The sequence below is a fragment of the Ostrinia nubilalis genome, chromosome 1 (assembly GCF_963855985.1).
Source record: "Ostrinia nubilalis chromosome 1, ilOstNubi1.1, whole genome shotgun sequence".
NCBI lineage: Eukaryota > Metazoa > Arthropoda > Insecta > Lepidoptera > Crambidae > Ostrinia > Ostrinia nubilalis.
This window is the reverse complement of record NC_087088.1, coordinates 2,804,065-2,831,420: the sequence shown is the minus strand read 5'-3', so window position 1 is coordinate 2,831,420 and position 27,356 is coordinate 2,804,065. Positions and strand designations below refer to the sequence as shown.

At 38.1% G+C, this 27,356-nt stretch overlaps 2 protein-coding genes and 1 long non-coding RNA gene across 5 annotated transcripts in view; 1 reads left to right on the top strand and 2 right to left on the bottom strand.

Moving 5' to 3' along the window:
- The window catches only part of LOC135079591 (protein lin-10-like), a 201,841-nt gene that overhangs the window by 10,986 nt on the left and 163,499 nt on the right, over positions 1-27,356 (top strand). The window contains exon 2 of the mRNA XM_063974252.1: positions 25,189-25,237. The gene's annotated coding sequence lies outside the window, so the exon portion shown is untranslated. The remainder of the gene's footprint in view (positions 1-25,188; positions 25,238-27,356) is intronic.
- LOC135079520 (uncharacterized) lies at positions 13,229-15,182 on the bottom strand. The gene is made up of 4 exons (XR_010258818.1): positions 14,519-15,182; positions 14,334-14,416; positions 14,123-14,220; positions 13,229-13,412 (listed from the first exon to the last, which is right to left on the bottom strand). It is a non-coding gene; the product is annotated as an uncharacterized LOC135079520 (long non-coding RNA).
- Positions 18,306-22,537, bottom strand: LOC135079698 (uncharacterized). 3 transcript variants are annotated; one of them, XM_063974337.1, is made up of 4 exons: positions 21,604-22,537; positions 21,419-21,501; positions 21,208-21,305; positions 18,306-20,497 (listed from the first exon to the last, which is right to left on the bottom strand). In XM_063974337.1, the coding sequence occupies exon 4, from the start codon at positions 20,025-20,027 to the stop codon at positions 18,750-18,752; it is 1,278 nt and encodes a 425-aa protein (XP_063830407.1). In that variant the 5' UTR covers positions 20,028-20,497; positions 21,208-21,305; positions 21,419-21,501; positions 21,604-22,537; the 3' UTR covers positions 18,306-18,749. The 3 variants fall into 3 exon arrangements, with proteins under 3 accessions (XP_063830407.1, XP_063830467.1, XP_063830538.1); XM_063974397.1 differs by having other exon boundaries at positions 21,419-22,537; XM_063974468.1 differs by lacking the exon at positions 21,208-21,305.

Genomic DNA, 27,356 nt, shown 5'->3' with positions numbered 1-27,356 from the left:
TCGATATTCATGTGAAAAGTAACGACATACATCACTGACATGCACACATATTTATTTTTACACACACATTAGTCCAGTCATTTAAGCTTAAATTAGGTAAGAATCTCGGAATTAGAGATACCCAGCTGTAAGTCTGTAAATACTTGTATATTGACACCCTAAAAGTTGTCTCAAAACCTACATATGGTAGGGTGTAAGCAACTATTAAATTTTAAGGTCAAAGGTCACAAAAATCGGTTTTTTGCGCTTTTTTTGGAAATATCTCATTTCCTATGGGTTTTTTGCTATTTGTATTTATTATCAATATTGTAGAATACTAAATTCTCTACAAATTTTGTTTAAAAAATTTTTTTATACGGTGAACCGTTTTCGAGATAGAGGGCGGAGAGCGCGCGGTCACTGCATCACTTCAGGTCAACTTAAGCGGTTTAGGTTTTTCATACAAAAGGATTTTCCCGCTAATTCCCGTGGGAATTTCGGTAATTACTTGCTGTAAATAAGCTTTAAGTTTACTAAGGTACCTACATGCCAAATTTCAAGCGTCTAACTTCCGTTAAGCGTTTAGATTTTTCATACAAAAGGATTTTCCCGCTAATTCCTGTTCCCGTGGGAATTCCTAAGTAAACTATAACCTGCCCAGGTGTATGAAGAATAATTGTACCAAGTTTCGTTAAAATCCGTCGAGTAGTTTTTGTTTCTATAAGGAACATACAGACAGACAGACAGACAGACAAAAATTTTACTGATTGCATTTTTGGCATCAGTATCGATCACTAATCACCCCCTGATAGTTATTTTGAAAATATATTTCATGTATAGAATTCTGTCCGTCTGTATGTTCCTTATAGAAACAAAAACTACTCGACGGATTTTAACGAAACTTGGTACAATTATTCTTCATACACCTGGGCAGGTTATAGTATACTTAGGAATTCCCACGGGAACAGGAATTAGCGGGAAAATCCTTTTGTATGAAAAATCTAAACGCTTAACGGAAGTTAGACGCTTGAAATTTGGCATGTAGGTACCTTAGTAAACTCAAAGCTTAGTTACAACAAGGAATTCCCGAAATTCCCACAGGAATTAGCGGGAAAATCCTTTTGTATGAAAAATCTAAACCGCTTAAGTAGACCTGAAGTGATGCAGTGACCGCGCGCTCTCCGCCCTCTATCTCGAAAACGGTTCACCGTATAAAAAAAGTTTTTAAACAAAATTTGTAGAGAATTTAGTATTCTACAATATTGATAATAAATACAAATAGCAAAAAACCCACAGGAAATGAGATATTTCTAAAAAAAGCGCAAAAAACCGATTTTTGTGACCGTTGACCTTGAAATTTAATAGTTGCTTACACCCTACCATATGTAGGTTTTGAGACAACTTTTAGGGTGTCAATATACACGTATTTACAGACTTACAGCTGGGTATCTCGAATTCCGAGGTGAACTTACTATAATGACTGGACTACATATGACATCTCATTTTTGGTTTCGTTTGACAGCTCGTGATTGTTGCTCTATTCCGAAGGAATATTAACTTTATGGATTTGACCGATTCTTCATACAATTTAAAATCGGGCACAACTATCGGTCAACTAAAAATCAACGGTGTGCGCCTACTCTAAAAGTAGGGGCTCAACGTTATGAATAGGAAATCTAATTCTTCTGTACTTTAAAAGCTTTTAAACAATTAGTCAGAAAAGTTACTATGATTTTCGCAATCGTTCAACAATTTGCAAAATTCGTAAGTTTAACTATGTAAAATCAAATTAAATTATGGAAATAGATTGATGAATTTCAATTAAGAATGCGGGAGAATACATTTTATAAACGAATTCACGGCACACGACACGAGGCTAAAATAAATATTTTAATGCAGTCTCACTCACCTAAACATACATTCAAAACTTATTTTTCTGTTTTCTTTTCCTTATAACTTGTCCCGAATTATGAATTATGTCTTATTTAAACAAAAGCCCCTTACACGACAAATACACTCATCCTCAAACAGCTCGATTCCTCCAAAAAAGCCCGTAACTTAACTGAAGTAGAGTTCAAATTAGGAGAGCTTCTGGTGAAGGACATAAAATGCATCCTCCCTACACGTATCCACTAAGTGGGTTATTCCGAAGGGTTCCGCTCCTATTAATCATTCTTCCTGAGTGCGAATCCTTGTCGCTGATACCTTGAACGGGCTCGCTAATACAATACTAATATTAGCTTAATGTGATATACAATATGAGTCTTCTAGAATACACATAGTGTACGTATACCATAAAAAAACGCACAACGCGTTCGTTGTCGGATGTACAGTTACCTACATGGTTCTTGCAACTCACGAAGGCAAATGAGCTTTACTTGTGTGTGTACGTGTACATACACTTAACATTCAGTTTTTCAAAACTTTTGAAAAACTGAACAGTAGCGAAGCGAGCCATCAGCCACCACACATGTAAAGCTCACTTGCCTTCGTGAATTGCAACAACTATAGATGTTTTTAATGTTTTATTGCAGAAATTAACTCTACATCTCCAGCCGTCATTACTATGAGGACCCGAATTTAAATTGTTCCCAAAAACGAATAGCTGCAAATTCAAAACATATTCTATTCCTGAAGCTTATTATCTCCAATGAATCCTTTTAAACCATTACAATCCCACCCAATCGTTTAGCAGGCTCTGTCCATTCTCACAACCCATAATACCGTTAATGGGATTACCAGTTACCACTCAATTCCTATTTCAATAATCTAATGGGAGCTTTGCTCAAATGCCCTGCGATTGGCAGCGGCTTGCAAAACGAAGATTTATTTGCTGAGCACAACAACAGAACGCTTATAGAGCCATTGTGTTCGGTGAAATCCTCATTTTTGTTTGTTAAAGTGCGGGGGCAATTAAGGATGTGGTGGAGGACGACTGCTCTCTTTGGTAATTGGTATTTTTCTTGTTAAAAAAGTATGGTTAAAAATGTGCCCCAATATCAACACGGGGGTAGCATAGAAATTGGATGTCTTTAGAGATTGTCTGATTTTACACTGGTTCGTTCGTTCGTTTCAGCCAAATGACGTCCACTGCTGGACAAAGGCCTCCCCCAAGGTTTTCCACAATGAACGGTCCTGCGCTGCCCGCATTTTACACTGGTGCTACTATCTAATTTTCCTGGAATGAGGGTTTTCGCGATTGAAAAATACGCCAGATGGCAATACGTGGACGCGAGGTCCAAATGCTGCGTGATTGGTGGATTTTGACATAGGTATCTGTCAATGTCATGTCAAAAATAACCAATCATGCAGCATTTGGACCTCGCGTCTACGTATTGCCATTTGGCGGATTTTCCAATCGCGAAAACCCTCATTGAGGCGCAAGTCTTGGCGGGTACAAGATGTACAAGTGGTGAAAAATATCAAAGATATTTTTCATGCTGGTCTGGCAGATAAAGTGTGCCCGTGTGTGAAACAATGTTTTATGTAGACAATTTTGTTGAATGTTGACACGTTTTTGTTGATTGTGTAGGGCAAAATTTGCGCTGGAAACCCGGCTTTATATCAAAACGGGGATAGCATAAACTGATGATGATACATCGTCTGGAAAATGGTGAAAATCTAGTTGGATGGTTTTGAAGATAGTTTTGATTAGGTATTTTATAGCGTTGCTACTTATCGCACGGCTGATTGCGCTGGCTTTTCGTAATACTGGCACTACAGTATGCATACTATTAATGTTGAAGCGTTAATTTTAAATGAGTTAGCCGACGCTTTTGATTGATTACTGCGTCGCCTTGTTTGGCGCGGCGGGCGTATGGACGTTATACAGAGAGAGTACCTACGAACTGAGTAGGTACTTTAAATTTATTTTGAGTCAAACCGCAGCAGGCTGGAGTGAACTGGATGCGTGTGGCCAGGGACAGACGTCGGTGGAGGGTTGAAGAGGAGGCCTATGTTCGACGGCGAACCCAAAGGCTGCTATAGATAGATAGATTGTAAACAATTTTAACATTCTAAACTTAATGTTACTATAATCGCCGATGAGTGAAGCTACTTGTCATACATTAGGTCGTGGAATCGTATTCTTCAACCTTATTACTCTTAGTAAAACGATAGGCTCTACACATTTTAATTTTAATTTTATTACTTCAACTTGCACTGTTGGTAAAACAGGCATTTTCATCACTCAGCCGCATGTTTACGAACTGATTGTGCCCTTCCATTCGACAACCTAATGAACGGCAGGCTTTATGCAGAGCTTCGATCCGAACCTGTCGTTTCCACACCAGACTGTTTGCAGACGCACAGAGGGCGCTGTTTGCGCTCCATTTGCTTGTCTGTTGTCTGTCGATACAATTTGTCCAATAGCTAATGCTACAACAAATTGTAGACAAAGCAGTCTGATTAAACAGTCATATACAAGTACACTGGCGGCTGTTTTCCTTACGTAACAAAAGTAATAATGGAATCTACTAATTTTCTATTATGCAGTTACTTGAATAATAATAAAGCTCTCTACAAAGCTGATTATCATTGTAAGAGTCTGGTGTCTTAGTAAAAATGTTACAAGAGAGCTTTTTTTCAGCAAGAAAGTACCAAATAATAAGTCCTATGTGTATTATACGCTTAATCAGATCTCAAATAAAACTGCACGTAGAAACAATGCATCAAAGTTGCTATTGAATTACGTCACGATTCCACCAAAGCTCTGCACTATCGAAGGATGTAAGTAAACTCCATTAAATTTGCTAAACTTCGTTTCTTAGCCCGGTACCAGCTCCGTACTAAGTGTAAATTAAAGAGCACATTGTTTACCGAAAGTTCGGAGCGAGCTGCGACGGCGATTCGCGACGCAATTACTGAACGGAGTTTGACTTTATACTGTGTTTATTAGGCTATTTGTCTTTATTTGTTTGTTCAGACTGGAATAGCGACGTTTGCTATCGGAGGAGCATGTAAATATGTACATGTTAGTGATTTTCATAGCTCGTATGTTACCAATGAATCAAATCAATTTAGGCCCCTAAAATGTGATAACACTCTATCATTCTACTAATTTGCATCTCTCAATCATTCATGGCGTTTGTGAAACGCTTAACTATGTCCTAGTTAGCCTTAACTTTGTCCTAGAACTAGCTAGGTTTTACAAAAACCAGAAGAAGTTAATGTTTTGCCCATAATACAGGGTTAAGGAAACTTTAAAGACGTGCGCAATAAACGTAGGTTTCTTCTATAAATTAAGTAGGTAATTTTTCCTGGCCGACTTTATGAACTCTAAAGCAAATTAAACCCGACATTCGTTTACGCTTAAATTAAAATTCTTGATGTACCTATATTCTAGCTAGAGCAGCGGTCCTCAACTTTTTTTATTACTAGATAGAACTCCTAGCCCAGTCTCGAGCCAAAACTTACTTACATTGCTTACATTTAAATTCAGCATCTCAAAATAATAAAGGTGTATTATTGATATTTATGGTTTCTTACTTACGAGTAAGTGTTAGCAGGTGGGCTACTTACAAAGCTCGTGCAAAATTACCGCAGGTTGAGTATCGCTGTCCTAAAGAGATTTAGGATCACAGTTTACATTTTTACCACTTAAAGTGGGTGGTCGTTTCTCTAATTTTGGTGTCGTAAATTTTTATTAAGTCAAACACCAAGGGCTCTCACTTTTTAATGGCGCATAATTCAAGTGAACAATTTATTTTTATCGTTACGGGTTCCCTTAACGGGATTTATAGTAATTTAGCAATACAAAGTCGCAAGCGTTAGATACCGTTAATTATTGCCCATTACTTGTCGTTTTAACCCGATTACCGCCCTAAGTTAATTTAATTTTGTGATTTAGCATAATCGTTTGAGTAATAAGCTTTATTGAGATTTTAATTTCATTTTACGACTTCCGTTAGCGTTAGGAGAGCTTTGAATATTTTTTGTTATTTTCAAACGCGTTTTTTCTACACTGTTTCCTATTGCCGCCACTTGGTAGTCCCGTAAACGTATCATCAGCTCCCGTATTCTATATCTATTAGGTTAGAAATGTTATCTAAAAGATAAAATCGGATTTGATCTCCGAGCGGGTTGCACTACCTAATTAGGTTAAAACACTGGCCGGCGTAATCTGTGACGGGTAAAGGCTGCTCCGGGAAAGCGGCTTTGCTTCATGAAGAAAAATGCTATCAGATTAAAAAACAACGTTTACTACGACGTAAAATCATAAAGTTTTATGAAAAGGACTTTTAAGAGGTAATGTGGAGATTTGGCGACGGTAACATTAAAGCACATCGTCATCTGTGGGGGTAAAGCATCGATTGTATTTTAATCCTCAACGAGGAAGCTTTTGATCTGCATCTCACCTGATAGAAAGTGATGATTAAGCCGAAAGTGGACGGCTCCAGCGTTTGGCCGAAAATAACGCTAGTTAGCGCTAGTAATGGCGTCCTTTTAGCGGTAAGTGCTGTCACTGTCAAAAAATGCCGAAAACATGCTAAAGTTTCGGCGGTTGCCATGGCGAAATGGCAATCGCCATTTTGCTAACAAGCGCTATTTTTGATAAACGCAGTCAATGTCAAAAAAGCAATATCGCTACTTTTCATTTCCCAACACTACTGTTTATCTATGTACAATGAAGATAATTTAGACGCAATAGGTTAAGTTACGTTAGCGCTATACTAAACATGGTGAGCATTAAATCACGCGCTGACGGCCCATGCCTCATCCACGTTTGGTATTCCGCGCGTGTGAACCGCTCACCAGAATATGCTGTCAATTTTGTACCTTATTGCATTCGCTTTGATATTCAAAGCGTTGCGAAAATACCAAGGCGAACGCATGGAGTAAACTGATACATAAGAAGTATTTGCTAGGACACAAAGGTTAAAAGTAGCGAGAAATACCGAGTTTGCGCTTAGGTACCACTTCAAGTTACCACGTAACAATTTTGTCACCAGTATGGTATCGCAACAAAATTGAACTTCACTGGTTTGGTTTTTTATTGACAAGCTGTAGATCTTGGCTACACAGGAGTTGCAGCGGTGAAAACGAGAGGTGGGAATAGTCCCGTAACACAACAATATTCCAAAAAACTATGTGATAAAATCAGCTTGATGGGAATCAAAAGAGACCCATAAAAGTCTCATATTATGCCTCGTTGTTTACATTTGGTTAATTAATTAACGAAACAGTAGTTACATTATATCCCAATAAAATGCTCAATAATTACAGCATTCGGTTTGTTTACACATTAAACTGAAAGATACTCAGGTTTTCCCGTTTAATATAGGGTGAAAATATCGGTAGTAAACCGAGAGATAAGGTTCACCGACACATTACTGGCTCGCTTGAGAATAAAACAGTTCGATTCAGTGTGGCCAGTGTGCGGCACAGATTACACAAATTTTCATGTTGAGGCCTTTAAAAAAAATAACTTTTTAGTTATGGTCATTTCTCTACAAATATTTTAGTCGATAGTGGGCGAGCGAGAAAAGCAGAAGTTCAGTATTGTTGCAGCTTAAGCTTACGTCGTTAAATGTAACCTATCAAATGTTTTCTTTGAAGTGAACATTTTGCGAGTTTTAGTGATTTTATGGGAACCTGCTCACGCAGTAGCAGTATTAATTAAGTCTAAACATCTTGTCCTGTCCAGTACACACTTACATCTAAAATCGTCACAGATCTTAATCGGATAGTCATAGTACCGATGGGTAATTCATCGGATTAGGTGTGCAACAGACGGCAGTGCTCTTACTGAGCCCGCCCACGCTGCGCCGCTTGGAGATTACAAGCATCAAATATTCAGGCCCATTACGCCTGGATTTGTGTTTTTCCGTATTTCCTCGCTACGAATATATTTATCTTTGTTCGATCCTAAAGTAACGCGAGCTCTTGGATTAGGTTTAATTGAAGAAGAAAGCTTTTAACATGCCAAATAGGTATTTAATTTATTCCACCTTAAAGCTTATTAACACACTCCAGATTGAAACGGCATAGTGTCCCCACACTTGCAGTGAGATTTGTTGATACCAGATGAAAGGGATTCATAGGAATTCCTTCTGCTGACAAGACAAGATCAAGATACCTCATCTGAATGGCTTATTGTGTTAACACATATTGCCAAGTTGCAGAACTCATAATAATAAAAAAAAAGCTTATTCATCTTTTTTCGTAAGCCTTGAACCTAAAATTAATTTGCATTAGGACTATCATGTGCCCTCTATTTCATTCGCAAAACGTCATAATTTGAACTTTCAAATTCAAATTCAAATTATTTATTGCATGTCACATGGGTAAGGGTTGACAAGAACATAATATTGAACATGTGACGCCCAGTGAAGGCGTTGCAAAAACTTAAAAATAACATTAAAATAGAGAATTATTTGTCAAACTAAAATAAAATTAAATAAACATTAAAATTATAAAATCAAATAAACATTAAAATTATAAAATTAAATACTATAAAATTATACAATTACATTATTATTATTATTGTATAAACAAAGACACTTTAGTCTTTAACCCTATAGTGAAGATATAAAAAATACGCACGTAATTTTATTATTTGCATTTATGAATATTTTCATTCGCAAAACGTCGTAATTTGAACTTTAACCCTTTAGTGAAGATTTAAAAAATACACACGCAAGTTTTTATTTTCATTTATGAGTTTTGGGACTTAGGTACATCAGCTAACCTAATTTTACACTTGAATTTCTCGCATTTTTACTAATGTAAATGTCAAACAAAAGTTACGGCATTTAGGTACGTCGTCGCTTTCTTTCATAATTTATTTGTACGCGTGAATGGGTATTTTCTGGGAAGCTTTCCCCATCTTTTATTCTTATCTACCTAGACCTCTGAGTGAGACTTATTAGGAGCTAGCACATGAGTAAAGAATGACAGAAAACAATTAGAAGCCTATTTTGGTAGTTCAGTCCCTATGTTGTACACGCGCCCTATTTTATTATTGCCTCTCGTTTATTTAATTTTCAGAATAATTAACAATTGTTTCACGTACTCACCCTGTATAAAACGAGTAGTGTCGAGTTTTTCGCCTCTTTAGCGAGCACTCGCCGCGCGCTCGACGCTGCGCCGCTTGAGCACTTTGTTGGTGCTTTCCTCGTTAAAAATGCATAGCAAAATCGTCCTACTTTTTAAGCGATTCAAATAAAAATGAAACTCATTAAAAATTGACGTATTTTAAACAATAGAGAGGGATATAAACTGAATAAAAATATGAAAAGCCGTGTTCTTTTGTTTTTACAACTAATTTTAGAAGTTGTCGTTAGCTAAATCTACACGAATAAGTATTGAAGAATACATAATTATCTTAGTTGATAATTAAATTTCTAGGGTCAACCACAAAGTCCACAAAACGAGCTGGTTAAAATTGTAAACTTATTTTCATCCTGTATATTGGTAGTATAGGAGCAGCCGGCGCTACAAAAACAAACTTAAGCACTTAGTTGGATACTGCTGGCCACCATGCCTGGCGCGTGACAACTTTGCCACTTAAACTGTCTGCTACCCCGCGGTCTGCCATACATTTTTAGGACTAAGCTAAAAATTGTAGGATAAAAGTAAGCACAGTGAGACAAGCCACGATAAACTTGTGCGAAAACTCACCTGTGGCGTTCTTTCTTCACTTCATAATTATCTGTACCTGTTACCATAGTGGATGTGACAGGTTATGAAGACGGTTTGACTTTTACTTCGTCATAGATTCCCACATCATAACTACATTTGCGTGAAGAAAAAGTGTCCCTTTTTCCTGGTTGGCAGTAAAAAATCTACAAATGTCTACCGTACTGAAACTACGTGACTACCGTAAAGTTGCTGAAAAGTCTTTGTGATCTTGTTTCAAGTCCGCATTTTGAGCAACCTGCAACAACGTGAACTCTACGGAACTCCACTTTTACGAAAAGCAATGTTTGCTTTGAATTTAGATATTCCGCCACTTGCAATTCAACCTTAGAAATGGTAGAGGTCGAGAAGTAAACCATTTGTTCAAATCATCCATGTACAACGAAATGGTTGGCTACTATTCAATATCAATTTCATGAAATACCCAAAGATTTATATTCGTAGCCTGACTGGCACTTTTAGCCGGTACAGAACCTACTATTTATCCTCTAAAGCCTACTTGTGACAAATTTCTTTACTTTTGAAACACTTTTTCAAAGGCACTGCCTGCCGGCTTTGACAGTCTTGAAAATAGCCCAATAAATCAGAGGATCTTTAAAATTATATTCACGTTTCTTAGCACCTGAACCCAAAGAATTGTGATCGAAGATACTTCTTTGTTAGTTTTGATTTACTGTTTTGAAATATACGGCAAGAATGTTGTGAAAGATATAATAAGATTTTAATATTAGTTCACTTTTATGGAAGTCGGTTTATTTTTATAATTCACCGAATTCATGTAGTGAATATAATTTATTACTATGACCTACATACAGCCTTGCACTGAGTGATGTCATACTTTAATGCAAATTGCACTCATGTATTATGCAATGTAGGTCGCAATGGATTTCGAACTTAAGGCTTGGTATTTCTGCTAAAGTAGGTATTTCGCGCTGTCAAAATCTGCGCGCGCAATAATTCGCCGAAGACAGCGCGCCAAAGAGCTCTCGCGGCTACACAGTATAGAAATACGCAGTTGGTTAGGTTAGGTTGACTTCCTTCCGTTCAAGCGTCACACTCACAGCACTTTCTAATACAAATCATATCCAAGTGATACAAATTAAAACAACTTTCAAAATTTTTGGGAATATATTTTAGAATCGAATAAAAGAATATAACTGCCAAAGTAAACACGGTTCAAAGAGACGTGGCGTCACCCGACCTTCCGGAAGTTCCGCGCCGGCTAAAAGAATTTCAAGATTACGTCACCCGACCTATCGGTAGATCCTCGGGAGCTTGAGCGATTGGAAAAACATTTTATGATCAGTTACTCGTAGTAGCGATTATTCAGAGCTTGGATAATAAATTATAGTTGTTGCAATTCACGAAACTTTGCATGAGGTTAATTACATTAATCAGTACACGCATCAATTTTGTTCAGTCTTTTTGTTTATTAATAAATAAAAATATCATACTAAAATTGCATACATATTTGTTTGTATTGGTCTGGGTGTTTTCTTTCCATAATTTATGTATAACGTATGTACGGGGCTCTGTATCGAAAATCACTATGAGCAATGAGCATCACACACGGTTACCTGGAGTGCATTACCGCAGCAAAATTTTTATAAATGTTGTGCTTTAGAGAGTCGAGAGTATAGCAGATAATTAGTCCATCGTGAGCAGAAATTTGTCCACTAATAGCAAAATTCGTTCAATTTATAGTTTTAAAGTTATTAGGAAAAAACAGATTTTGCTGGGGTAACGTTTCAAACATTAGCCTGGCAATTTTTTTTTTTGAAAGTCGTTCTCTCCCGGAACCAAATACATGGATAGATAGCTCTTGTTGCGTAGTAATTTGTCCACGAATAGCAAAATTTGTTCGTGTTCCGATTTTCAAGTTATTTAGAATTTTGCTGGGGTAATGTTTTGTGATGTCCCAGATCTCGTAAATGGCTCAACGCAGAAGTTTGAAAAAAATACCAATGATAGACCTTGATATGTCCAAATTAGTTCAAACATTAGTCATTGATTTGAATGATAAAGATCAGTGTAATTAAAAGATTTCGAAAATCAGATAAAACGGATTTGTGAGTAAACCAGTACTCTTACAATCGAATAAAAAGGTGTAGCATGTACCCTTGGTACACCTTTATAACCACAGTAAATATAAATGATGTGGCTTTGCGCAAAAGAGAGATTTCAAGAAATCTAATTTATTTTAACAGTCTTACTTTCGTGGCCGAATACGCGATTCCCTTATAACAAGAGAACATGGCATACAATGGACAAATTAAAATGTTCCTTGAATAAGCTGTTAATTTCAGCTTTATATTACGACTTATAAGAAAGTTATCGAACTGCAAAAAAATATCAGGAATTCTTCTATAAGCCGACCAAATTATAAAGGTTACAAAAAAGCGACCGTTCCATACATCAACTCCAGTTTTAAATCCGTTGACATCTGCTGCATCTGCCATCTTTTTGGTTAGAAGATTCTTCCATCTTGCAGCGTAGACCTTTAGCTACAGACCTTAGACAGTATTTTTGTGAAAATTCTTACGCATGGTGGAGGAAGGGACGCTCTAGACACTCAAGTCTACAAAGAGTCACATGAACTCCAGTTTTAAATCCGTTGACATCTGCTGCATCTGCCATCTTTTTGGCTAGAAGATTCTTCTATCTTGCAGCTTAGACCTTTAGATACAGACTTTAGACAGTATTTTTGAAACATTCTTACGCATGGTGGAGGAAGGGACGCTCTAGAGACTCAAGTCTACAAGGAGTCATATGAACTCCAGTTTTAAATCCGTTGACATCTGCTGCATCTGCCATCTTTTTGGCTAGAAGATTCTTCTATCTTACAGCTTAGACCTTTAGCTACAGACCTTAGACAGTATTTTTTATTATTTATTTGTGTCAGTGTGCTCTTCTAAAGAGTGTAAGACGATTGTATGTAGGTATTATTAAAATGTAATTTTAACTCATTGGTTTTGTCTCATATTTGAGGAATGTACTATGTATCATGAGTAGAGTCTTTGTTTAAAAGGATGCGAACGATTTAAATTTCAATAGGTAGACAAAATTGATAATTCTTAACTATCAAAAATTTAAGCTTTCTCCAGTAACACTGATATTATTATACTGTGACTCATCAAAGTCATCATTGTCAAAAATATTGACAAATCGCGAACTGTCACGGCCAAAAAACTGACACGCGTCCGTCCTCCGTAAGCGCCACCGCGCGACTGATTGAGATTGTCCAAGCCGTCATGGACGATTTTTTCCACATTTTTAAACATAGTAACTAAATAAGACGCAATATAAAAATTTCATCCGTTAAAAGCCCTCAAGTTATTTCTGAACTTTAGTTTAGTAAAAGATTTAGAATCTCAAATCGCTTATTTTAAAAATAAAACCATAAATAGAAAACGAATAGAGGTAACTTTGGGAATTTATTCTATCGAGTCAACTTCATCAAATCGTGTTTCCATCCGTTAATAGCCCTAGAAAATATCCTCAACTATGCCCAATAAAAATCTTAGCCTTTAATTTTACTGTTTATGTAAATATGAAAATTTGCCGGAGCAAAAATAAAAAATAAATATTTAAATTGACAACAATTTAATTGTGGGTTAGACACAAATATTTAAAAGAAAAATTAAGGGATGGGTCGTTGGGCCGTTTGGTTGGTACTGATTAAAAATACTTAAGATTACTAGCGCGCTAGTCGCCACCACTCGGCTCAACCCCCTCCGCACCCGTCGGGCGCAGCAAGCGTCTGGCACTGCGGGACAGCCGGTGCCAAACACCTCCTAGTGTACAAAAAATATAATTAAAATATCGTTACAGTAAGTGCACCACTGGTACATTAATACCCTACAGCTTAAACAGGTAGTAATAGGTATATTAATACAAAGAAATTAATTTACTTTTGTTCGCTTAGTTAAATTACTACGACACACAAAAAAAATCCATCGCTCTCAAGGATGGAGCAAATGTGAACACAGCAAAATCCAACGGTAATTCATTACAATGGTAAATCTATTTAGAAGGTAACATTTTGGTAAAATGTAATCATCGTAATTATTATATCATCTACCTTCACAAAGTGAACTAAAAATAGTTAACACAACAGAATCCATCGATAATACATCACAATGGTAAACTTATTTAGGAATTTACTTTTTGGTAAAATGTAATCATTGTAATTATCACATCATTTACCTTCATAAAGCGAACTAAAAATAGTTAACACAACAAAATCCATCGATAATACATCACAATGGTAAACTTATTTAGGAATTTACTTTTTGGTAAAATGTAATCATTGTAATTATCACATCATTTACCTTCATAAAGCGAACTAAAAATAGTTAACACAACAAAATCCATCGATAATACATCACAATGGTAAATTTATTTAGGAATTTACTTTTTGGTAAAATGTAATCGTTATGTGGGTAATCTACTTTTTCAAAGTAAACTAAAATAATTGACAAGCTCAATAGAAAACGGAACCAACCTATGAAGTAGGGTAGCCCTGGACCGTGGTGGACGGCCTCGGTAGTGTACATATCGGCCAGTCATGGTCGGGGAACGACTCTCAGGCACCATCGTCACCTTTTGAACAAAATTTACTAAATTGCGGACACATCACCGAGTACTGTGTTTCTAATAATTCATTCTAACTCAGCGGAGAGGCGAATGAGGTCGAGAAAGAAATTACAACATACCTTCAACGGAGGAAAAATCCGGCGACAGCCGCTAAAGCAGGACACAGCGCAGAGCTCGCCACCGAGCACTGTCCAACCAAAATCTGTGAATAACAACCACGCGCATTGGTTAACAATGCCGCCAATGCAAACAACAAAATAACAAGAAGAAACTCAAGGTAATCCTTGGAATAGGACCTGCTTACCTTCAGTAACAGAACTCAGCACGTGGCAATGAGTCCACAAAATCACGGGGCTTTCGGATTTATTCTAAAATTCCCTTTTAACGTAGAGGATGGCGATGCGTGCCCTGCCCGTTTATCAGGGAACGGCACGGTTCAGACCTCTTGGAATTCGGGACACTATCACACCACGTACAACAGAACTTCCGTTCGCGATCACCCCAACCAAGCAAAAGACTTCCACCCTCCAAAAAGCGCCGGTCATCACCCGTGACTCAGATGTTCGTTCGAAAACTTGTCACTCCAACAAATCACAATATCTAGCAGTTTTGTATAATTTTTTTTCTTTACTTTCAATAAATGCCACTTGTGTTAACTAGCCTCTTATTGAATAATTTCGATATGGGAACTCACAATACTGCTTCTCTCATTTAAATTTAATTAAATAATTAAACTTTAGAAAGAAAAAAAATAACAAACAAGCAAGTTTCTGAACGTCACCTGTGTGTTTCGTTTCACTCAGAATATGTCAAATTTCTAGAACGTTCCGAATCCATGATCGATCAAGATACATTACAATGTTATTTTAATATAAACATTGAGGAAAATACTGTAAATAGCTAGAATTTAAATTAAAGAGCCTAAATATTAAGTTTTATAAAAATTTAGTATTGAACTTTTAATTTTGTTATACACTTTTTTTTTACTAAAAGAATGAAACGTAACGCATTGATCTGTCAAACGGAGACATTCAAAAAGTGAGGTTATTTATTGCTCTGTGTACCAAAACAATGTAATTAATTTTAATAGAAGTTAATCAAAACTCAGTGAATCACTTACAATGACACAATCAAGTGACAAAGGGAATACTGTACACTTTGTAATATGTGACCTTACGGTCCGTTGGAATGTTTGTTTGTGGAAATCGGTAAGTATTCAATCTCGCCAAAAAAAAAGTGTTACAGTACCCCCTCACCCACCAGAATTTTACGAGGATAACGAGAAAAATTCACGCTGGCCCTCCAGCATCAACCTATCTAACAGAAAACAAACCACCACTATTCACAACAAAGATCAACCTTTCAATCTAAACCCTTAATGTCTTTCACGTGACATTCACTATGTTTACCATTTTCATCTTCCAGCAAGTAAACAAGTTTAGATAACTTTTTAACAATCCTACATTTTTCAAATCTAGGTGCCAGCTTATAAGAAAAATGTTTAGCAGCGTCGCTACGGACATGCGTGCGCCGCCAAACCACATCATCTTCCTCAAACTCGACATCTCTCCGACGCCTATTATAATATTTGGCATTTCGTGAGTGAGATTTCTTTAACTGCTTCTCTACTTCTAGGAATACCTCTTTCAACGCACCCATTCTGTCAACATAGTCCGCACGGGACTCAATAACAAGGTCATCCACATCTTCACTGTCTCCATAGACATTTCCATTAGCAACAGCTTCACGCCCATGTACCAACAGGAAAGGAGTAAAACCAGTGGTATCGTTAACAGCAGTGTTAAGAGAAAATTGAATTTCGCAAAGGTGAGAATCCCAACCACGCTGATCATTACCTACAAGTGCGGCGACAGCTGTGACAATGGTACGGTTATACCGTTCCACTGTGTTCACTTGTGGGCAATAAGTAGGGGTATAGTGTACTTGGGGTATTCTATACTTTTCAAACAAGGCTCTCACGTCACGTCCAATAAACTGTGGCCCATTATCAACGATGACCGTTTGTGGGATCCCGTGTACTAGAAAAACATGATCTTCTAAGCGTTGAGCCACCACTTTACCAGTCGCACGCCGAAGGGGAAAGACCAACACGTATTTCGAAAAACAACACACCACTACAAGGAGATATTCATTCTGTTGTCGAGACCTGGGCAGTGGACCAACTAAATCAATGCTGAGGCACTGGAAGGGTCTACGACAAACCTTAGGGTTTCCAAATAAACCAGGAGTGGTTTGGTTTGGGTGTTTATAAGCTTTACACGTTTCACATTTCGACACGTAGTCTTCTACGTCTTTATACATCCCGGGCCAATAAAAATGGAGACGCAATCGCTTATACGTCTTTTCGACCCCTAAATGGGCACCTAAAGGAGAATCATGATTTTCCGTAATCAGACGTGGTCTATCATTCAATGGTACCACCTCCTTCCAATCGAAATCCCCCGTTAAAGATGATTTACTTTTAGTGTAACGATAAAGCTTACCGTCTATTATTTGGTAATTAGGACAGGTTTGAGGTCTGTCATTACAACGTGAATAAAGATTCTGAAACCAAGGATCTGCCATCGCAGTATTCACAACGGACACAGGTACAGCACGGGATAGAGAATCTGGAATCAGGTGTTCTCTGCCACGTCGATGCTCAATAATAAAATTGTAAGGGGAGAGTCTACAACCCCAGCGCTCTAAACGCCCAGACGGATTTCGCAAATTAAGAAACCACTTTAAGCTTGCGTGATCCGTAATAATTCTAAAAGGTTTATGACCTTCTAAGTAAGGTCGAAAATGTTCCACTACTTGCACCACGGCTAACGCTTCTCTTTCCGTAGCAGAGTAATTACGCTCCTGTCGAGTTAAAGAACGACTATAATACGCAATAGGATGCTCTTCACCATCAAAAATCTGCGTTAACATTCCCCCAATACCAACATCAGACGCATCTGTGTGTACAACAAAAGGAAGGGAAAAATCTGGACAGGCCAATACGGGTGCTGAAGTCAAGGCGCTTTTCAACTGTAAAAACGCCTGCTCAGCCTCAGGAGACCAAACAAAAGGGGGTCTGTTCTTCCGCGTAGAGGTCAAGGCATTTAAGGGAGCAGCGATTGTACTGAAACCACGGATGAATCGCCTATAATACGACGCCGTACCAAGAAATCTTTTAACATCTTTAGGGCAAGTGGGGATCGGGAAATTCGTGATAGCTTTAATTTTATCTGGATCCGTTCTCAACCCCAACTCGTCTACAACATAACCCAAATACTTCAACTGTCGGCGAAACAGACAACACTTAGACAAATTCACCGTCAGGTTCGCTGAACGCAAACGCTCAAAAACTTCACGCAGGAGCTCTATGTGCTCCTCAAAGGTCTTGCTAACCACGACCACGTCATCTAAATAAATAAAAACACGCCCCCCAAATTCAGGACCAAACAATTTATCCATCAGCCGCTGCTGAGTAGCTGGTGCTGAAGTCAAACCAAAGCACATAACTTTAAATTGAAATAAGCCGCGCGACGGCACGGTAAACGCGGTTTTCTCCTTGGAAGAAGAGGTGAGGGGAATTTGCCAAAAAGCGGCCTTCAGGTCTATAGAAGAAAGAAAGCGAGAGTCCCGAAGCTGGTCTAGAATATTATTGATGTAAGGAAGTGGGTAGGCATCATGTTTTGACACTTCATTAAGCTTCCGGCTATCCAGACAAAAACGCACTTCCCCATTAGCCTTGGGAGCCATGGTGATGGGGTTATTCCATGGGCTACAACTCGGCTCGACAACATCCATCTCGATCATTTCATCCAATTGACGGTTCAACTCTCGAAGTTTATCGGGTGACATGACATAATACCGCTGCTTAATAGGAGGAGCATCACCAGTATCGATGTGATGGGAAATCAGGTGAGTTCTACCCAACCCTTTCTTCTCAGCCGAAATATCCTCAAACATCTTACATACATCACCAGCCAACCTCCTCTGTTCTTCTGTTAAGACATCAAAAGGATGGATACGATTAACCTGAGACACGACTGCTTCAGCAGGTCTTCGAAAGACAATTAAATTCTTCCGATCTGTAAGCCGCAAAACATCAGGCGCGATCTGGAAAGCCTTCCAGAAGTTTATACCAAACAATAAAGACGACGAGACTCCCGGAACAACATGAAACTTAATAACCCTTGAAACATCATTCACTACGACAGGTAAAAACATATATCCAACTGTAGGGGAAGTTGAACCATTCGCCGTTACCACAGCATCAGTCGAATCCGATTTATACAACTCACCCAGGTGAGAAAAATAATTCACAGCAGAACCACCGATAATAGAAATTTCTGCCCCAGAATCTAGTAACCCAGAATATGGAACACCACCAATTTTAACATTTAAATAAGGACGCGCGTCCTGGCAATCATTTGGTCGAACCATCGAGACATTAGCTTTGTAATTTTTTGAAAATACACGCACGTAATCACACCAAGCACGCCACTCTTCAACCGGTGTAATATCGAAACGACGGTTCGACTTTACGCGTTTTTTGACTCTGGTGTAGAATCCTTCTTACGCCCACATTTCGGACAATTTACCGCCGTCACGCCCTTCTCACCACATCGGTAGCAAATAATTACACGAGGGGCATTACAATCGAGGAGAGTATGGTCATGTACGCGGCAACGCACACAAAATTTCTCAACGCTCGGATTTTTAACCACTGCCTCGCACCTCGGGCGAGCAGACTTACCTTTGTAGGCCAGGTCAGGGGCGACAGCATTCTGTACACCGCGCGGGGGTTCGGTGAAGGATTCTGCCCTCTGTTTCGCCGCTTCTAACTGCCTACAATGCCTCTTTAAGTCGGCCCACGATTTTATTTCTACGTTGACCAAAGGAATGGAGTAAGATGGCCTAATGTTGAACTTGACCAAGCTCAACTTCTCTTCATCGTCTAAAGGTTTACGCAACCTCGAAAAATAATTTTGCATCAGGCTTAGATAACTACAAATAGATTCGTCGGGACCTTGGGTCCTCGAACGAATCTCCTGCAACAAACGATGATCATAGTCGTAGGGCAAATACTCTTCCAGCAACGACGCCTTTAAATCCTCCCAACTATTTAGTTGGTCACGAGTACCTCGGTACCAAAATAGAGCCTCATCTGTGAATAATTCGGCCGCTGAATTGAATAATCTTTCTTTCGCAATATTACGAGATTTACATAATTCTTCAATCCTAACAATAAAATCCTGCACACTATCCTTCCCGTTATATTTTAAATTTAGAGAGTGAACATACGAAGCACGATCACAAGACACTACAGATTTGTTCTTCGATGACTCATCTACGGCCGAACCAGAGGCTTTAGACACATCTTCCTCTGCAGGTTGGAAATCATAACTACTAACGAATGTGTGCGTCATACGGTCGATCCGTTTTAAAAGTGGGATGAGACGCTCCTCCAACTGTTCCCTCAAAGTCCTATCACTCTCCTCTTTAGCTTCAACACGGCTTAACCTATGGAAGACGTGGTTTCCTAAAGTCTGCACTCTATTTAGCTTTTTGAGTAATAGGGGCTTCCTATTACACAGCTCCTCAAGCTCGTCTAATTTGGAGGAAATAGTTCTCAGCTCAGCCAGCGCATCTCCCTCGAACTCACTCACCTCATCGCTAGGTATATCCTGAGCCAATTGTCTTATCTGTGCGCGCAACAGCTCTACCGTTTTCTCAGGTACAGCATCTCGTATGGCAACCTCGTAAATCAATTCGTCTTTGTTCAAAATGTTAAACCGGATAGGGCGTTCCTCCTTCATATCGATTTATCAAAATAATAATTTTAGCAAAAAGTAAAGTAAGTTACAATATTCGGCTTATTGTGATATTCGTTACACACTACAGTATGGTTATACTTATTATAAAATTATAACAGTAAGAAAAGAAAACTTAAGGTGACCAACCAATCCGTCACTGAGCAATAGACCAGTGCCGGGGAGAATCTCCACGGACCCAACAACGTCCCTGTTCGGGCGCCATGTAAATATGAAAATTTGCCGGAGCAAAAATAAAAAATAAATATTTAAATTGACAACAATTTAATTGTGGGTTAGACACAAATATTTAAAAGAAAAATTAAGGGATGGGTCGTTGGGCCGTTTGGTTGGTACTGATTAAAAATACTTAAGATTACTAGCGCGCTAGTCGCCACCACTCGGCTCAACCCCCTCCGCACCCGTCGGGCGCAGCAAGCGTCTGGCACTGCGGGACAGCCGGTGCCAAACACCTCCTAGTGTACAAAAAATATAATTAAAATATCGTTACAGTAAGTGCACCACTGGTACATTAATACCCTACAGCTTAAACAGGTAGTAATAGGTATATTAATACAAAGAAATTAATTTACTTTTGTTCGCTTAGTTAAATTACTACGACACACAAAAAAAATCCATCGCTCTCAAGGATGGAGCAAATGTGAACACAGCAAAATCCAACGGTAATTCATTACAATGGTAAATCTATTTAGAAGGTAACATTTTGGTAAAATGTAATCATCGTAATTATTATATCATCTACCTTCACAAAGTGAACTAAAAATAGTTAACACAACAGAATCCATCGATAATACATCACAATGGTAAACTTATTTAGGAATTTACTTTTTGGTAAAATGTAATCATTGTAATTATCACATCATTTACCTTCATAAAGCGAACTAAAAATAGTTAACACAACAAAATCCATCGATAATACATCACAATGGTAAACTTATTTAGGAATTTACTTTTTGGTAAAATGTAATCATTGTAATTATCACATCATTTACCTTCATAAAGCGAACTAAAAATAGTTAACACAACAAAATCCATCGATAATACATCACAATGGTAAATTTATTTAGGAATTTACTTTTTGGTAAAATGTAATCGTTATGTGGGTAATCTACTTTTTCAAAGTAAACTAAAATAATTGACAAGCTCAATAGAAAACGGAACCAACCTATGAAGTAGGGTAGCCCTGGACCGTGGTGGACGGCCTCGGTAGTGTACATATCGGCCAGTCATGGTCGGGGAACGACTCTCAGGCACCATCGTCACCTTTTGAACAAAATTTACTAAATTGCGGACACATCACCGAGTACTGTGTTTCTAATAATTCATTCTAACTCAGCGGAGAGGCGAATGAGGTCGAGAAAGAAATTACAACATACCTTCAACGGAGGAAAAATCCGGCGACAGCCGCTAAAGCAGGACACAGCGCAGAGCTCGCCACCGAGCACTGTCCAACCAAAATCTGTGAATAACAACCACGCGCATTGGTTAACAATGCCGCCAATGCAAACAACAAAATAACAAGAAGAAACTCAAGGTAATCCTTGGAATAGGACCTGCTTACCTTCAGTAACAGAACTCAGCACGTGGCAATGAGTCCACAAAATCACGGGGCTTTCGGATTTATTCTAAAATTCCCTTTTAACGTAGAGGATGGCGATGCGTGCCCTGCCCGTTTATCAGGGAACGGCACGGTTCAGACCTCTTGGAATTCGGGACACTATCACACCACGTACAACAGAACTTCCGTTCGCGATCACCCCAACCAAGCAAAAGACTTCCACCCTCCAAAAAGCGCCGGTCATCACCCGTGACTCAGATGTTCGTTCGAAAACTTGTCACTCCAACAAATCACAATATCTAGCAGTTTTGTATAATTTTTTTTCTTTACTTTCAATAAATGCCACTTGTGTTAACTAGCCTCTTATTGAATAATTTCGATATGGGAACTCACAATACTGCTTCTCTCATTTAAATTTAATTAAATAATTAAACTTTAGAAAGAAAAAAAATAACAAACAAGCAAGTTTCTGAACGTCACCTGTGTGTTTCGTTTCACTCAGAATATGTCAAATTTCTAGAACGTTCCGAATCCATGATCGATCAAGATACATTACAATGTTATTTTAATATAAACATTGAGGAAAATACTGTAAATAGCTAGAATTTAAATTAAAGAGCCTAAATATTAAGTTTTATAAAAATTTAGTATTGAACATTTAATTTTGTTATACACTTTTTTTTTACTAAAAGAATGAAACGTAACGCATTGATCTGTCAAACGGAGACATTCAAAAAGTGAGGTTATTTATTGCTCTGTGTACCAAAACAATGTAATTAATTTTAATAGAAGTTAATCAAAACTCAGTGAATCACTTACAATGACACAATCAAGTGACAAAGGGAATACTGTACACTTTGTAATATGTGACCTTACGGTCCGTTGGAATGTTTGTTTGTGGAAATCGGTAAGTATTCAATCTCGCCAAAAAAAAAGTGTTACATTTAGTACCTCAAAAATGAAAAATGAAAACCTCATTTTCGCCATTTTCTCTGCTACCCGGCCTTAAGTTTTTCAGTACAAGACGAATCAACTTTAATAAATAGCCTAGTGAAAAATCTACATAACAGTCTTTCCGTTTCTCACACTAGCATCACTAATATCGCTATTCCTGTGAGAGAGAGACGGAGCCGATTATTTCGATGTCGATTTACGAAGTAGGCCCCCGAGTTAATTTTGTTACTGGCCAGTGTTTAATGTCGTTTTTATAAACCATTGAATGAATGTTACAAGGCATTAATATTGCATTTGTGTCATAAGCCCGCACCAATCGCGGAGCGTTTTACGTTCGCGGCCATTAATCCCGGTAGTGATGTCCCATTTCAGGTATTGTTGGTAAGTACTCGAGTATTTTTACTCATTATGTGGGGTGGGTTATATTCAACTACGTTCATCAAATGTATATTCAGCCTATAGCAGTCCATTCCATTACTGAACGTAAGTTATTCCCCAAGGAAAGCCACCACGAAGCACGATCTCCCGTTGTTTCAGTCACTGACAGCTATCTTCTTGGCCTGGTTTCTATTCAAGCCATTTACTCCAACCTTTCATCGTTTTTGCGACAGATTGCCGTACAATTACTACGGTTAGCATATAAAGTGGCTCTACACTATTAACAGCCGTAGATTTTAATATTCCTTGCTATACGTGAGTCTCAATACTGTAACGTACATTACAGTACATAAAACTAAACCCTGTAATATTTAAATTGTACCTCTAATAGGTGGTATTTTGCATCAAAAATGTAGTTCGAGTAGGTACTGTACTATGATTAGGCACCTGACGCATAGAGCCGGGTCCGGAGTCCGGAGTGATCCCAAATGCGTGATACTCAACCCGTTCCAAATCACTCTGCGGCTATTACGTGATGAGTTACAGCCGGCTCTGCGTAATACGGATAATAGGGTTTTGGTGCTTTTATTATTCCCCTTCATGACTGGATACGAATTGCAGGTTGAGGTTTAAACCCTCGTAAGTGGTTGACAATGTGTAATTTTTAAACAGGTACCCGTACAACGAATAACTCCTTAAATACACAAATGAGTGAGATAACACGAATCTAGTAAATCAGCTTCCTTATTGTCTATGTCTAGTCTAGGTATACTTAGAAGTGCTTTATAATTAAATTAATTAGTTTTAGCAATCAAAACTGGTGAATTCGTTAACTCCACGTATAGCGTGATACACCATATAGATTGGCGTGCAATTTGACAGTATAACCACTCCAACTAATTCCAGATAAAATGATAAAAGCATTAAGGTATCTTATCATTTGAAGTGCCGTGTGGTACAAAACAGGTAGCTTTCATACTTTCCGCGGCCCACTCTTTCGAGTTATGTTTGGGCCCAAATATGTGAATGTTATACAAATAAAAATAACGAACGTGCAAAAGTGCTATTTAAAATCTAAAAAAATTAAATTACTGAAATAAATGAATTTATTATTCTTTGGATTAAGCGATCTTCGGTCAATGAGAGTCCAAATAAAGGTATTATTTTCAATATCTTCAATCTTTAAATTTCTTATCACACCTATCTGATTCATGTTCTATCGGCCACAGTGTTAACTATCCATTCCCGTTTTTGCTCTCGCTCTCATCAAATGGTGATTCTTTGCGATAGAACGAGACGACATGACCGGCAATGGGCAGTTAACACTGTTGCCGTTAACAGTCAGTGTCAAATAGTTCGTGACACGCAAATTAGCCAAAAAGTTCGCGACACGTCTTTGTTATAATTGGAATAAGGTTTTGTTATCAACTTTTTGGTCACTTTGGGTGTCACGAACTAATTGACGCTGACTGTACACTGTACACAGGTCCTCTAAAATACGCGAGTAATGAATGAATGAAAGCGCGCTTTTTATCTGAATCATGGACACAATTTGCCGTCGTTTGATTCCTTTACGGCATTTTGCATCCGTACAGGTCCGGATCAGGACTTTATCTTAACGGCCGGGGACGAAACATCCGGCAATATGGACGTTTGGTGTTTTGGCTCTCCGTTTTAAAGTGTAACTCTTGCCTGGACTGCGTACCACGAAAATGTTTTTTAGCGATAGTCGCTTTCAATTCGAACTTTTTGGTCGCAATAAGGACGAATTTGTCTGGACTGTCGCGTTAACTATGGTTTTATAATACGGGGCAAAACAGAAGGTTTGCATGTGCTATATGATACATTGCTGTCCATAAATACCTACGTGTATGCAGGCAGGATATAGCAGACCCTTTACTTCTGGTTGAAATCCGTTAGTAACCGGTAGCGTTGGCAATTTTTCATTTAGGCGTCTGTTGAAGCCATTTTGTAAATTGATGTCCTGTTGATAATCGTAAATTACCCTCGATTCTACGAAGCAACTAACCTAACTAGTCTATTCAATTAAAGACTATTCGACAAATTCTAGCCTTGAAACCGACCGAAAATAAAAGCCTACGCATTTATTTCTATCCTCCCACAAGTCCCACGTCTTAAATTTCTAAATAAGTCTTGAAAACATTTATCCTCCTTCACCCAAGATCCTAACGTTGACACATTTATTCGTACAGTGCTGTGCCAGCAATTGTAGAATGTTTTTTCTTTTTGTTTCAGGTCTATATTCCAGTTTCGCTGAACTAGAAAATCTTCACTTCATGCTCATGTAAGTATTTTCGGTTGTTTGAGTTTCTGTGAAATTTTAAGCTCTACAAACAACATTGATTGACACGGTTGATACAAACTTTAACGAAAATCGGATTCCTAGAGTGCTTTCTATCAAATTGGACGAAATTGACGTTAGGTACGTACATAATTTCTGAACACTTTTCATGTTGTAGTCAAACTGAAATCAACGTTAATTACAGCCAAATTATACCTTACGGAACATGTATATTGTAGTACAAACTAACTAATGCTAAGGAATAGGTATGCACGCCATTCCTCGAAATAAATTCAGTAGGTACACAAAACCCCATGTAACTGCTATTTTCGTTTACATATTTGTGTGGCAGTGAGTCTATATTGCGGCGTATCCGTTGACATCAAAGGGTGCCAGTATAAAGCAGGGCTCGGCATCAAAGAGTTGGTGAATTAACTTCGCAGTGGCCCTATGTCTTTCAGTAATATCCGGTATCGGGACGATTACAGGACCGGTAATAACATGCTGATTACAGAATGATATGTCTGTCGCTCTTGCTCATGACAGCAATCCAGTGTGTGTAAAAGAAACGGCTTGACTTTTGCAGTAGCTACAACATGAAATGAGGATAGTATTCGTGTCTCATCAATACGAGTGACAGCTGATTTTACTTGTAATTTGCTAGTTTTGTTGATACATTTGAAAATACATACAAAATTGTCGACTCAGTAATTAAGTATTACAAGCCATAACTTCAAGCCATTTGCCCTCCATGCCTAGAGTGTTCAGCTATTCTTTTCATTCACTCATTTAAAAATTTCATGAAAATTGCCGTAAGATTTCTGACTACTGACTACTGCCAGTTCCAAGTAGCGAGTCCCTAATATTCTTACTGTCTACCTTAATTTATCTTTTCACAAAAAATAATAAAAAGAAAGAATAAAATGTGTGAATACTCCTCAAACGACCACTGAATATTACTTCTGATTCCAGATAGCGATTTACCGAAGGTCAAACTTATACCACATTATCAATAATCACAAAGAAACTTGTGAAGTCAGAACAGTCACACTGTCAAGATATTACTGAGTGGGTGACCTTTTTTGGCAACTTAGTTATTTTTTTTTTTGTGCATGTCTATGTTGCCTGAATTTGTTGTTGCCAAAATAAAGTTATTTTCTTTCTTTCTTTCTTTGAAGTGTGAAGGGAGGACAAAATCATTGGTTTCGCTGGGAAGGGGACGGCTGTAAATCGCACCCCAGCAATTATGGTTCGAGTGGCGCCCTATCTGAAGCTCTGGAATCACTGGCAAGTGGCACGTGGACTCGGAATACCACAGTATAAACAAAGAGTTACAGTACTCCGATTAAGTCTGTCTTTTTATATGCCGTAGAAGCATGTGAAGACTTGGCAACTATCATGAGTTCTTTTCAGAGAGATAGAGGCTCAAGAATCACTGGCAATTACGTGGCACGCGGACTCGGAATACCACAGTGTAAACAAATAATTACAGTACTTCGATCATATAGACTAGTCTGTCTTTATTTTCCGCACAAGCATGTGAATTGACAACTATCATGACTCTTCAAAGACATACGAAGTTGATGCATTTAGAGAAAATATCCAGAAATGTCCCTTTTACATTCATGACCCTTCATGGCATCAATTTAGCAAACTTTATGGCATTGCTCGTAGCTTGGTAAGGATTTAGTAGCCAGCCAATAGACGCATTATACCTATTTAAAACTGCACTTTTACTCTCCTGAACGTTCCTTCGAAACTGAATTTATTTAAGTACCCATCTATCTTTCATCTCTCGGGCAACAAATTGCTGCGATAAGTTTCCAGTCATTGAACTAACTACTCAATGATAGAGCTGCACCCTTTGGCTTCACCCTTCCATTTCTGCGCTGTGGAAAAACGGAGGCTCTTCTATCCCTGTCCTTACCGTTTATTATGAACAGGATAGATGGATCCTCTGTGGTTGATTTTCCCCAGTATTTTCATAATTATCTCGTCGATTTGTTCGAATAGCGGCATATCCATAAATGCTAGCCACTTAAGCAGTAGAAAAGTCTCTACCATTGTTGTGTAATGAAAGGACGAAAATGATTCATGTCTGAAAGACAGTATATTATACTAT